This window comes from Mesoplodon bidens (genome assembly GCF_964165515.1).
Source record: "Mesoplodon bidens genome assembly, chromosome: 4".
In the NCBI taxonomy this organism is placed as follows: Eukaryota; Metazoa; Chordata; class Mammalia; order Artiodactyla; family Ziphiidae; genus Mesoplodon; species Mesoplodon bidens.
The window spans coordinates 153,726,087-153,740,449 of record NC_138160.1 but is presented as its reverse complement, the minus strand read 5'-3'; the positions used below and the strand labels follow the sequence as shown (position 1 = coordinate 153,740,449).

Here is a 14,363-nt window from a genome sequence, read left to right as displayed (position 1 = left end):
AGCCCGTCCGCCCCGCCCCTCGGTCCACAGGGTCCGCCGCTCCGGCCGCGCCGTCTGCTCCCCGGAGCTGAGGCATCAAAGGTTCCGCCTCCAGAGGAACACGTGAGCGCTCCAACCGCCTGAACTGCTAACTGCTTTCCGGGGGCCGCTGGACATCCCGAGAAATTGAGGCCCCGGAGAGGGCTCAAGTCAATGGGCTTGTACTGGACTTATAGACTCCAGACTTCCAAACCAGCGCTCTGGGATAATCTGCATCTTCCTCCTCTTCCCAAGGGAAGGCGTCTAAGTAGTCCTGCCGTCAACCCAAGTGCATTCTTTCTCCCCAGCGAGCTTGGAGGGCGGCAGGGCCAAGCTCAGGGCTCAGTCCTGTGTTCAGCCTGATACCTCAAGTGACACCCCAAGCAGTAGTTAGGAGACAGGCACTAAAGGCAGATTGGCTGGATTTGAAACCTGACTCTGCCAGTTCGGCTGTGTTTTGGGGAACAGCCTGCTTCTGTTTCCTCATCTGAGTATATACATGGTTCCTGATTTATATGGTTGCTGTGAGGATTAAAGAAGAAAATGCAAAAACTTGGTACAGTGATGGGCACAATAGTCAACGCTATATAAATGGCAGCTAGCATCCAGGAGAGGAGTACTTTGGTGGAGCTGAGAACTGAAGAAGGGAATAAGACTGGTTTCCCATATCTGCCCTGTCGCCATGAGAACCAGCTTCCCACCTGGGAAAAGAGAGTGGCAAAGTTACCAGACTTGATCTCCTCTGTTCTTCCGGGCAAAGTTTAAGTTTCCTAATAAATATTAATAGCTAACATCCATCGCCTTCTTACAAGGTGCCAGTCATGTTTCTAACTACTATTACATCCATCTGTCCTTAGGAGTATTGTACTTATTATGCCCACTTTAAAGATGAGGGAACTGAAGCACAGAGAGGTAATTCAGAATGTAAGCCCGAGTAGTTTGGTGGCACAATCTATGGTCTCAACCACTCTGCTTCTGAGAGGACTTCACTATAGTAGGTAAGAAATTAATCATTCCCAGGAGCCCCCTTTCACCCAGCATACAACCCACCAGTCCCCTTCCTGCTGAGCTCTCCCAGGGCAGCGTACCTTATACCAGAACCTCGACAAATCCAGCCTAGATTTGGCTGATGACAAAGGCAAGGCTGACCCCTGCAGAGACAGTCAGGTAAGGCCAAAGATGGAAACTGGGAGATGGGCCTGACCTGGGAAGCACAAGCCCATCTTAAGGGGATAGTTCAGTCCCGCTAATTGTCGTATCAGGATGAAGCCCCACCAGTATCAGATCTAAGTCAGGTTTCATGTAAGAATCCAAATTAACTTATTTTAAACTGTGACATCCACAATCATGGTGATAATTAGTACCCTTAATATGATGGGATGAGAATGGCACTTTCCTTTTGTGGTCTTTCAAAAACCCAGGACCCCAGTCTAATCATGAGAAAAGCATCAGACCAATTGCAATTGAGGGAAATCTACAAAATGCCTGACCAGTATCCCTGAAAACTGTCAAGGTAATAAAGGAGGAAAGTCTGAGAAACTGTCACAGCCAAGAGGAGCCCAAGGAGATGTGACAACTAAATGTAACAATGGTATCTCCTAGATGGGCTCCTGGAACAAAAAAGACACTACGTAACAACTAAGGAAATCTGCATAAAGCATGGACTATCACTATTGGTTCATTCATTTGAACACATATACCATACTACTGCATGATGTAAACTATCTTCACAATTTTTCTGCAATTCTAAAGCTGCTCTTAAAAAAAGTTGTTTTTCCCCTAAATGTGGAGGTCTAAGCAGCAATATGAGCTCAGACTACACTCTCCTGACAGACGGTTCAAGTAGTCCCCAAACTTGCCTCCCCACCCCATCTCCTTCTCACACAGTTGGATTAACCTTCAAGTTTATATTCAGGGTGTTCTAATACTCAAAACTTTGTTGAACACTGGGTAATATCCAAATCTCTTACCTGGCATTCAGGGTTCTTCTAACTCTAACCAACTTTCCTTTCCAGCTTTCTCACAGCCCCGCCCCCTCAACTCCAGCTGAAACAATGCCCATCTATCTGCATACCAGCTGTTTGCCTGTTTTCAACCACCCCTGTCCTGCCTTCTTTCATCAGAATCCTTCCTCTCCTTCAAGGTCACTGCTGAGATCCCATGCTATTGGTTAAGTCCATCAGTATCCCCCTCCTGCCCCCAACTCAGGGATTCCTGTCCTTTCCACACCTGCAGCATTCCTCTGTTCAATGTACAGTACCCTCACTAACTAGGCACTTCCTTGAAGCACCACAACAATTCTGTCCACCTACTTTTCACTTGTTGGATGGTCTTGGGCAAAACCACCACCGTCACTGGAGGGGATGGAGAGGATGAGAAGTATGAAGTTCACAGGTGGGTACTCATCTTAGAATATGAAGTGCTTTGCCCACTGGAAAAACTGACACTCCCTCAAGCACGTTGCAGTGCTATGCCCACTGACAGTAGAGTAACTTTACACTGGACAAGAAGTTAATTTTTTTTTAATTGGGAAACCAATGTAACAAACCTAAACTTATTGAAAATGAAATCACTAACTAAGACTCTGCAGGCCCCATCCCCAACCAGCACCAAGGCCTCTATTTGGCCTAACCCCAGTTTCTCTAGTCCCCAAAAGAACAACCATGTGAAGAACCCGGGGTCCACCTCAGGGCTACCTTCCCACACTGCAACTCCCTCTACCCCACCCTCAATTGACACACACACCCTGGATCAGCAGGCTGGGTCTAGGCCCAAGGAGGGAATAGTGAAGTTTCCTGGGTGGCAGGGAATCATGCCCCAACCTGGTCAAAATTCCAAGTTAGGAAAGGAAGACAGAAGGAAGACTTGGCTTGCCCACCCACTCCCCTCCCCCCAGTCATCCCAGACAATAGGCTCACATCCCTGATCAGTAACACTGTGATTCTGAGGTGTCAGTAGGGCTCCCAGTGGCTTCAGATTACTGCAAAGGGCCCAGGGGAGGGGGCAGGCATTTACCCTACCACCTGCTCAGTATTAGCCAGCCAAGCTGCTACCCTCAGCTTGTGCTGTGGCCCCTCTCCCCTGCAGACACCCATGGCTGGGGACCAGGCCTCCTTCCGGAGAAGTCAGTCCAGGAGGCCCCTGCTTCCCCAGCCAGGGAGGAAGGATGGCCTGGGAAGCCTGGGACGGCTACACCAGCTTCTTGGCTTCAAAGAAGCTCTTGAGGTGTCGCATCTGCCAGACGCCGATGGCTACGAGAATGAGGGTCTGCAGGATAGACCACCACAGCACCCTCTGGTTGGTGCTCTCGCTGGTCTGCCGGAAGCGTTCCTCTCGCCACTGTGGGAGGGGAGAAAGGAAGACGAGCCTGAGTTGGCTGGGCCCCACGTGGGGCCACTAGAACTGCTGGGTTCCCTCCCCAGAGGATGTCCCAGGGCCAACTAACTTTGCCCAGGTTCCAGTCAAGTGCCTGAAAAAAGCCACCCCACCTTCACCCTCACCAGCCAGATGACCTCAGGCAACCCACTCATTTCTCCTAGGTCTATTTCCTCATCTGTAAGGTACAGCCCTACCTGGTCCTACCCTGATGCCTGTGGGAGTGGTAGAGTGGCTGTGGTATCACCCTATCAGACAGAGCTGTCCTGGAACGCTCAGAAGTGGACTTGCTCTGAGCCCTCTGCCTGGGTCTCCCAAACTGCTCCTTGAAGATTGTGTGCACAGGTTACAAATTGGTGGTCCAGGGGCTGGATGGAGCCCATACACGTTTTTGTTGGCTCACACAGTGTTTTGACAACATTTAAAACCCAGAATTTTTTACATAAAAAACCGGGACCTCTAAGTGCCTCTTAAAACCCTGGGCTAGCAATTCTGCAATGCTGCCCTCAGCTGACCACAGTAGCTGTTTCCATCTAGATAGGTCACTATTCTACCCATCATTATGGTCACAGATCCATTCATGGTACCTGCCTGCCTCCTGGACACAGGTGAGATTGAAACCCCTGATCCCGGGAGCACTGAGACCCATGGAAATAACACCCAAGGTGTTGGTATCAATTCCTGCTCTGTCATTTTGTGTGTCTCCTAATAAGACAATGACAGCCCCTTAAGAGACTGCCTCCTCAATTAAAAGTAGTTAGTGGGGCTTCCCTGGTGGCGCAGTGGTTGAAAGTCCGCCTGCCGATGCAGGGGACACGGGTTCGTGCCCCGGTCTGGGAAGATCCCACATGCCGCGGAGCGGCTGGGCCCGTAAGCCATGGCCGCTGAGCCTGTGTGTCCAGAGCCTGTGCTCCGCAACGGGAGAGGCCACAACAGTGAGAGGCCCGCGTACCGCAAAAAAAAAAAAAAGAAAGAAAAAAAGTAGTTAGTAATACCCATCCCACCTTTTAGACTTGCAATGCAGCACAGACATATAAATCCCTTGGGTTCATAATAAATCTGACATGTGACTCCTGGCTAAGTCAGTGTGCAGCTTCTGGGAGGAAGCCCACTGCTCCTGGCTCAGCCACTCACCCGCTGGTAGTTCTGCTCTTTCTGGATCTGCTCTACTTGCTCCACCAGCTGTCGCACTCGTAGCTGCAACTCACTCAACTTGTCTTTCGCAGCAATTTCTGCATAGTCGTTGGCATGTTCACCTACCTGGATGTCCAGATGAACTCTCTGGAGACAGACAGACAAGGAAGATAGGAGAATCAGGTAGCCCTGCTCTGTCTTCCTGCCAGGGCCTAACAGCTGGTCCTCCCATCTTTCTTCATTTGTTCATTTAGCCAACACTGACTGAGGCCTCCTCAGTGTCTGGCCCTATGGGGCTCTAGGCCCAAGGGCAAGAATAAGCCTTGGCTGATACTCTAACCAAAGCATACACAAAGAGCTCCGTAACCACACCCTGAATGTTCACTAGAAACCCAGCTGTATTAAGAGACACAAAATCTGACATAGTCATCTCACACCTACAGTAGCACCAGTCCCCAGTCTTGACCCGGGGCTAGAGGCTGAAAGAGTCCAACATGGGTCCACTTACCAGCATGCCTCCAGCAAAAAGGGAGAACTTGGTGGAATTGGAGTGAAGACAGATCTGGTGCTCACCAGGGGTATGGGAGGTAAAGGTGAACCTGCCTTCAGAGCCATACTGCCGGGCCAGGATGACCTGGAGAGAAGGGACTTCAGTGAGTATTATGGTAGGAATAGGGCTGAATGGTGCGTAAGGCTCTAAGTGCCTCAAAAGTTGACAAGCAGAGCCCTAGGCATCCCACAAAACTAAAAGCTCCGATGCTGCTTAGCAGCAGTTGCCAAAAACTTGCCTTCGAACTATCTGGAGAAGGGGCGAAGAGTCTGACATTAGGTTGGCATGTGACCACTCTTGGAAAGGGCTTTACTTTATTTATAGCTCATGCCCTTTCAACTCTTTTGCTGTCATTCTTTCAAATGAAAGGTGACAGTTGAACGGTTTTGAAGTTTTTTTGTTTTTTGGTTTATTTGTTTTAATATCCTTATTTGTCAAATTAAAAGCTGCTCATGCTTTTTGGAAAGTACCCTGTTCCGTGAAATCCTAAAGTCTATATGTCATAGCTTTAGAGTCGACAAAACTCTTTGTTTTCTAGCACCACAATTAATCCACTCATCACATCTATAACACAGATGAATTTCTATTTCACGGGCCAAGGAAATGGCTCAGAGAAGGCAGCTGACTTGGCGGGTTCATGCAGCGGTCAGTAACAAGAGAAGCAGCCAGCACTGAAAAAGCCCAAGGTTAGCCCGGAGTGAAAACCCAGGATCTTCCCACAACACCAACTGTTTTTACCAGTTTAGCAGATGCGCAGACTAGAAGGGGAAGTACCGGCGCCTGCTTGGTCTGGCGCTCAGGTTCAGAGCGGAGGGCTCAGCGGGCCTAAGGAGCCGACTCACCTTGTCCTCTGGGTCCTTAACCTCCACGAACATGCCAAGCCCGGGGGTGGCCGGTTGGTACTCCTCTCGCTGCTTGTCATACAACTGCGTCCGGTAGTTTCCTGGAGGCAAGCAGGGCGAGCCCAGTCAGAGGAACGCGAGGTGGCGCTGAGTCCGCGGTCGCCAGGGCACGCCGACGCCGCCTGCTCCCAGCTCTGAAGAGATGACCCGCCCGCAACCCCGCCCCAAGACCGCGGTCTTGTTGAAAACTCTCTCCCTTCCCTCGTACCTATAACCATGGTCTCGTCCGGAATCTCCTCAATAAAGCACTTCTTTTCCGTCTCCCCGATGTGGAAGTAAAGCGCGCCTCCGCGGGCCGCAAACCACAGCAGTAGCAGGAGGGCCCGAACGACCCTACCCAACCGAGCTCCGGGGCAGAGGCCAACAACCCACACGCCCCGCTGCGCAGCCATCTTACCCCACTTGGCCGCGCAGCGGCAGCCAGCCCCGCCACGTAGCCCTGCCGCCGCCGCGCAGCCTGCCGGGACAGCGAGTTCCGCCGGGCGGACTACAAGTCCCAGATGCCCCGAGGCCGTGGCGCGGCGGTACCTGATTGGGGCGCCGCTTCTACCTAGGAGCGAATTGGGGCCGCAGAATTGAGAAATTCTTTCCGTTGACCCTCTTCGCGGCCCAGTGACTGGTGTTGATTATCAATTTTTTACAGATCGTGAAACTAACGCAGTTTGAGTCGCGAAGCGAATTATGATCAGATACAGGATTCGAACCTAGGATCCTTGACTTCCCTCGGCATAGCATCTGCCAAACGGTTTGCTTCTGTTTTTAAAAATAGAATTTTGAAAGAAATGACACAAACAATCCATGAATTTATCTTCGAAAATGTTTCAAATATTAAAGAAAAAGAAGAAAAAACAAGAAACAGCAGCGGTAGCAGCCGGAGCCACCGCCACCGTACCCCTTTGCCATGTCTTTGTCCCCGAAACGCCATCCACTAGTCTGTGTGCTTCCAGGCACCCTACCTCCCCACCCCCGTCCACCCCCCACCCCCACTCCTCCCCGCTACTCATCCACGCCGGCTTTGCTGCCAGATACCAGCCTTGATGGCTTGTCTCTGAACCGGGGTTCAGTGCCCCAGTGGCAGGCTGGTAAAGGAGTATTGGTGGGGGTCTTGGGGCGGAACTGCGCGTTTTGGAGAGCTCAGGGTCAGATCAGCAGAGATCTGCCTTTCGTGAATTGTATCCAAATTTCAGTGTATTTTGGAAGCTCTTCTTCGGAGTTAGCAGTTTATGATTGTGCTACCTCAAGACTTCATAGAAGCTTCAGTTTTCTTTTTATTTTGAGTTCTCTTTGTTGTTTCATTTGTCCCTAGGGAGGGGGGTGGTTAGTGGGAATGTGTTTAGCTTTCTCCCTCATTGGAAAGTCTTTACCTTATTTTTCTTAACAGTAATAAAATTCCATAAAATGAATGCACCTTATTTTTTTAACCATGACTCTGATGAAAGTGGTTAAGATTTCTATCCCCCTAATTATTTGCTCTTACAAATAACGCTGCAGTAAAAATTCTTGTTCATTTTCTAAAAACCATTGCTATAGGACATAATTTTGTTGATAAGAGATCACAAAATTGTCCTCCCAAAAACTTTGTACCGTATTACAACCTCACCAACAGTGTGTTGGAGTGCTTACTTCCTCACACCCTGGTCAAATGTTCTTAACCTTTTAAATACTTGCAATATCAGTGGATGAAAAATAGTATTTCACTATCCTTTAATTTCTATTTCCTTGAGGACTGAACATTTTTTTATTGGTCATTTGTTTTCTTCTATGAATTGCTGGTTGTGTTTTTCTTTGTGCTATTATAACTACATACTATATTACTGCTGTTGTAACCACCACTCAGAATTAACAAATAATTACAGAATTAATAAATGATAACATTTTATGATAATACTTTCAGGTATTTTTAAACTGAAACTTTTTATACTGAGATAATTGTCGTGGTCCAAACGCGGGTTGGAAAAGAATTTCCAGACACAAGGAGAATGTAAAGAACATAGAATTTATTAGAGGGAAGGGTCACTGCCAGAAGAGCGGGCCGACTTCCTAGTAGTCTGGGAGAGTTGAGCCCGAACATGTGCTATTGATCAGTTTTTATAGCCAGAAAACAAAGGAATGGTCCGAGGTGAAATTTTCATTTACTGATTGGTCGAGGCACATATACCTTCCTTCTATAGAGTGGGAGTGGGACAGGGCATATGCCTTTCCTTATTTGGGACAGGTCCCATTGCCCAAGTAGGCGTCACCCAGGTGGGCTCAGGAATTTCGTAACCATCACAACATAGTGGGGAGGGCGATTAAGAATCCGGTAGGGGGTGTAACCCTGAAACTTTTTCAGGCAGGTTCGTCCTTTGTCCTTGAAGCACCATTGTCCTTGGAGCACCACAATAATTATAGATTAACATGAAGCTGTAAGAAATAACTAAAGGAGATCCACAGTGCCCATTACTCAGTTTCCCCCAATGGTACCATCTTGCCCAAGTATAATACAATATCACAACCAGAATATTGACATTGATACAGTTAAGACACAGAACACTTCCATCACCACAAGGATACTTCATGTTGTCCTATTATAGCCACACCCACCTCCCTACTCGCTTACCCCCTCTGTAACCCCAGACAACCACTAATCTGTGTTTTCCATTTCTATAACTTTGTCATTTCAAGAATGTTATATAAATGGAATCATACAGTATGTAACCTTCTGCAATTGGCTTTTTCACTCAGCATAATTCTCTGGAGATTTATTCATTTTATTGCATATTCCAACTGTTAGTTTCTTTTTACAGTAAAAAAATAACCATTACACACAATGTATAAAGATATAATTTTGTAACATCAACAATGGAAAGGGGTGAGAACAAATCTGTCAAAGGAGCAGAGTTTTTATGTGTTACTGAAGGTAAACTGAAATAAATTCAAATTAGAGTGTTTTAACTTTAGGATGTTAAATGTAATCTCCATGGTAACCACAAAAAAATAGCTAAAGAATATACACAAGGGACTACCCTGGCCGTCCAGTGGTTAAGACTCTGTGCTGTCACTGTAGGGGGCATGGGTTCGATCCCTGGTTGGGGAACTAAGATCCTGCATGCTATGAGGCATGGCTAAAAATAAAAAAAAATAATATACACAAAAGGAAATGAGAAAGGAATTTAAATGTTTCACTACAAAAACTAATGCAAAAGAAATAAATGCAGGAAACGAGGGACAAAAACCTATAAGGGAAATGGAAAAAAACAGCAAAATGACAGAAGTAAGTTCCTCCTTATAAGTAATTACTTTAAATGTAACTTATTAAATGTAAACAGATTAAATTCTCCAATCAAAAGACAAAGATTGGGGCTTCCCTGGTGGCGCAGTGGTTGAGAGTCCGCCTGTCGATGTAGGGGACATGGGTTCGTGCCCCGGTCTGGGAAGATCCCACATGCTGCGGAGCGGCTGGGCCCGTGGGCCATGGCCGCTGAGCCTGTGCATCCGGAGCCTGTGCTCCGCAACGGGAGAGGCCACAACAGTGAGAGGCCCGCGTATTGCAAAAAAAAAAAAAGACAAAGATTGGAAAATTGGGTAAAAAACACAATCCAACTATATGCTATCTGCAAGAGACTCATTTTACTTTATTTTATTTTACTTTTTAATTTTATTGGAAAAATATTATATTTTGGAAGAACTCACTACTTAAGGTGACATAATTCCACAATCAAGTTACATGAAAATATACATCACAATTTCTTTGTAAATAGGTGAGAAAAATCTGCAGTATAGAAGAATAGAGACAAAGAAATATGAAGGGCTAAGGAGAAGGATATGAGGGTAAACAGCATTTTTAATAGCAAACCCAGAAGTTAAGTAGAAAACTTGTAGTTGTGCACACTTTATTCATCCAAACTTCACATTAGGTAACTGAAGGACAAAAATAAAACCAAATTTTGTATTGTTTGGGGTAAGTTTCAAAAATTTTAATTTGAATTGAATTCAGAACCAACTCTTTTTAGTTCTTGGGGATAATGACTGAATTCGAGAGCTCTCAAAAATGAAAAAATGTTATTGCTATATTCAATCCAAGAGATGAGTGCAAGTATAATATAAAAGAAACAAAGCACCTAGTGATGACCATTCCTCTGAAGTCATCATTAAAAATCAAGTAGTTGCTTATTGAGTATTTCGGTATTTGAACTAAATTATTTGAAAACTTCCTGGCAGACAGAAGAGATAAAAGCAAAGGGGAGGGGACTTCTCTAGTGGCGCAGTGGTTAAGAATCCACCTGCCAATGCAGGGGACACGGGTTCAATCCCTGGTCCAGGAAGATCCCACGTGTCACAGAGCAACTAAGCCCCTGCACCACAACTACTGAGCCTGCGCCCTAGAGCCCATGAGTCACAACTACTGAGCCTGCGTGCCACAACTACTGAGCCCATGTGCAGCAACTACTGAAGCCCTCAGGCCTAGAGTCCATGCTCTGAAACAAGAGAAGACAGCACAATGAGAAGCCCACACATCACAACAAAGAGTAGCCTCGGCTCGCCACAACTAGAGAAAGCCCATGTACAGCAATTAAGACCCAATGCAGGCGAAAACTAAATTAATTAATTAATAATAAATTCCATTTACAATAGTATAAAAAAAAGCCTTAGGAATTAACTTAACCAAGGAGGTGAAAGACTTGTACCATGAAAACTGCAAAAAATTTCTGAAAGAAATTGTAGAAGACATAAATAAATAGAAAGGGGCTTCCCTGGTGGCGCAGTGGTTGAGAGTCCGCCTGCCGATGCAGGGGACACGGGTTCGTGCCCCGGTCCGGGAAGATCCCACATGCCGCAGAGTGGCTGGGCCCGTGAGCCATGGCCGCTGAGCCTGTGTGTCCAGAGCCTGTGCTCCACAATGGGAGAGGCCACAACAGTGAGAGGCCCGCGTACTGCAAAAAATAAATAAATAAATAAATAAATAAATAAATAAATAGAAAGACATTTCATGTTCATGGATTGGAAGAATAAATATTTTTATGATGTTGGTACTACCCAAAGCAAGCTACAGATTTAATGCAATCCCTATCAAAATCCCAATGATTTATTTTTGCACAAATAGAGAAACCCATCCTAAAATTCATATGGAATATCAAGGGACCCAAAATAGGCAAAACAATCTTGAAAAAGAAGAAACAAGTTCTTGATCTCAAAATTTACTACAAAGCTACAGTAATCAAAACAGTGTGGTTGGGGCTTCCCTGGTGGCGCAGTGGTTGAGAGTCCGCCTGCAGATGCAGGGGACACGGGTTCGTGCCCCGGTCTGGGAGGATCCCACATGCCGCGGAGCGACTGGGCCCGTGAGCCATGGCCGCTGGGCCTGCGCGTCCGGAGCCTGTGCTCCGCAATGGGAGGGGCCACGGCAGTGAGAGGCCCGCGTACCGCAAAAAAAAAAAACAAAAAACAAAAAAAAAAACAGTGTGGTACTGGCATAAAGTATGGACATGTAGGTCAATGGAACAGAACAGAGGGTGCAGAAATAAACCCTCACATACATGGTCAAATGATTTTCAACAAGGGTGCCAAGACTATTCAGTCTTCAAAAAATGGTGGGAAAATGGCTTATCCACATACAAAAGAATGAAGTTTAACCCTTACCACCATATACAAAATTAGCTCAAAATGGACTCATGACCTAAATATAAGGTCTAAAACTATAAAACCCTTAGAAGAAAACATAGGGCAAAAGCTTCATGACATTGGATTTGGCAATGGTTTTTTTGGATATGACACCAAAGGCACCAGAAACAAAAGAAAAAATAGACAAATTGGACTTCATGAATAAAATTTTTAAATGTGCATCAAAGGAAATGATCAACAAAGTAAAAAGGCAACCCATGGAATGGGAGAAAATATTTGTAAATCATATATTAGACAGGGGATTAATATCTAAAATATATAGAGAACCCCTAAAACTTAACAACAACAACAAATCAAACAACTCAATTTGAAACTAGTAAAGGACTTGAATAGACATTTCTCCAAAAAGATATACAAACTGTCAATAAGCATATGAAAAGATTCTCAACATAACTAATTATTAAGGAAATGCAAATCAAAACTACAGTGCGGGGGCTTCCCTGGTGGCGCAGTGGTTGAGAGTCCGCCTGCCGATGCAGGGGACACGGGTTCGCGCCCCGATCCCGGAAGATCCCACGTGCCGCGGAGCGGCTGGGCCCGCGAGCCATGGCCGCGGAGCCTGTGTGTCCGGAGCCTGTGCTCCGCAACGGGAGAGGCCACAGCAGTGAGAGGCCCGCGTACAGAAAAAAAAAAAAAAAAAAAAAAAAACTACAGTGCGATAGTACCTCACATCCATTAAGATGGCTAGTATCAAAAAACCCAAAAAGCAGAAAACGAATGTTGAAAGGATGTAGAGAAATTGGAACCCTTGTGCACTGCTGATGGGAATGTAAATTGTACAGCTGTTGTGGAGAACAGTATCGTGGTTACTCAAAAAACTAAAAACCAGAACTACCATATGATTCAGCAATTCCACTTCTGGGTATATACCCAGTTGAAAGCAGGGTCTTAAAAAGATATTTTTACACTCATGTTCATAACAGCAATAGTTATAATGTGGAAATTCAAGTATCCATTGACAGATGGATGGATAAGCAAAATGTGGTATATACATACAATAAAATATTCAGCCTTTAAGAGGAAGGAAATTCTGACATATGCTACAACATGGACAGACCTTGAGGATGTTATGCTAAGTGAAATAAACCAATCACAAAAGACAAATACTGTATTATGTCATTAACATAAGATTCTTAGAGTAGTCAAATTCATAGGGACAGAAAGTAGAATGGAAACCCTGAAGGGTTATGGGCATCAGGGAATGCAAAGCTGTTATTTAATGGGAATAGGGTTTCAGTTTTCCAAGATGAAAAGAGTTCTGGAGAGAGTAGTTATAGTTTCATAACAATATGAATGTACTTAAACACTACTAAACTGTACACTTTGAAATGGTTGAGAGTAACTTTTATGTTATGTGTATTTTACCATAATATATTGGGAAAAAAGGGGGGGCTACCACTGTCCTTGTCCTCACAGTGAGCCACAGCCACCCCCAGCCTCTGCAGGAGACCCTCCAACACTAGCAGAAGAAATAAATCTTGGATTTTAAAAAGCAATGCTGAGCAGAAGCAAGAAGAACTACAATCCTGCAGCCTGTGGAACAAAAACCACATTCACAGAAAGATAGACAAGATGAAAAGTCTATGTACCAAATGAAGGAACAAGATAAAACCCGAGAAAAACAACTAAATGAAGTGGAGATAGGCAACTTTCCAGAAAAAGAATTCAGAATAATGATAGTGAAGATGATCCAGGGCCTCGTAAAAAGAATGGAGGCAAAGATCGAGAACACACAAGAAATGTTTTAAGAAGAATTAAATAACAAACAAACAGAGATGAACAATACAATAACTCAAACGAAAGCTACACTAGAAGGAATCAATAGCATAATAACTGAGGCAGAAGAACGGATAAGTGGCCTGGAAGACAGAATGGTGGAATTCACTGCTGCAGAACAGAATAAAGAAAAAAGAATGAAAAGAAATGAAGATAGCCTAAGAGACCTCTGGGACAACATTAAATGCAACAACATTCATGTTATAGGGGTCCCAGAAGGAGAAGAGAAAGGACCCAAGAAAATATTTGAAGAGATTATAATCGAAAATTTCCCTAACATGGGAAAGGGAATAGCCACCCAAGTCCAGGAAGCTCAGAGAGTCCCATACAGAATAAACTCAAGGAGAAACACACCAAGACACATAGTAATCAAATGGGCAAAAATTAAAGACAGAGAAAAATTATTGAAAGCAGCAAGGGAAAAATGACAAATAACATACAAGGGAACTCCCATAAGGTTAATAGGTGATTTCTCAGCAGAAACTCTACAAGCCAGAAGGGAGTGGCATGATATACTTAAAGTGCTGAAAGGGAAGAACCTACAATCAAGATTATTCTACCTGGCAAGGATCTCATTCAGATTCAATGGAGAAATCAAAAGCTTTACAGACAAGCAAAAGCTAAGAGGATTCAGCACCACCAAACCAGCTCTGCAACAAATGCTAAAGGAACTTCTCTAAGTGGGAAACACAAGAGAAGAAAAGGACCTACAAAAACAAACCCCAAACAATTAAGAAAATGGTCATAGGAACATACATATCGATAATTACCTTAAACGTGAATGGATTAAATGCTCCAACCAAAAGACACAGGCTTGCTGAATGGATACAAAAACAAGACCCACATATATGCTGTCTACAAGAGACCCACGTGAGACCTAGAGACACATGCAGACTGAAAGTGAGGGGATGGAAAAAGGTATTCCATGCAAATGGAAATCAAAAGAA

The 14,363-nt window shown here is 45.1% G+C and overlaps 1 protein-coding gene across 1 annotated transcript; it reads right to left on the bottom strand.

Moving 5' to 3' along the window:
* Window positions 1-2,523: 2,523 nt before the first annotated feature.
* Window positions 2,524-6,400, bottom strand: LOC308616876 (transmembrane emp24 domain-containing protein 9). Its single transcript, XM_081233364.1, has 5 exons — window positions 6,188-6,400; window positions 5,920-6,020; window positions 5,036-5,161; window positions 4,528-4,674; window positions 2,524-3,357 (listed from the first exon to the last, which is right to left on the bottom strand). Exons 1-5 carry the CDS (start codon window positions 6,369-6,371, stop codon window positions 3,208-3,210), a joined length of 708 nt encoding a protein of 235 aa, XP_081089490.1. The 5' UTR covers window positions 6,372-6,400; the 3' UTR covers window positions 2,524-3,207.
* Window positions 6,401-14,363: the final 7,963 nt, after the last annotated feature.

Bases quoted from the DNA above. Each gene is read 5' to 3' on its own strand.
- LOC308616876 (XM_081233364.1), bottom strand. From the start codon at position 6,371: ATGGCTGCGCAGCGGGGCGTGTGGGTTGTTGGCCTCTGCCCCGGAGCT. The intron at 5,162-5,919 runs GTGAGTCGGCTC...CCTTCTCTCCAG, and splicing joins TTAAGGACCCAGAGGACAAG to GTCATCCTGGCCCGGCAGTA. The intron at 4,675-5,035 runs GTAAGTGGACCC...GTCTGTCTCCAG, and splicing joins TTTTTGCTGGAGGCATGCTG to AGAGTTCATCTGGACATCCA.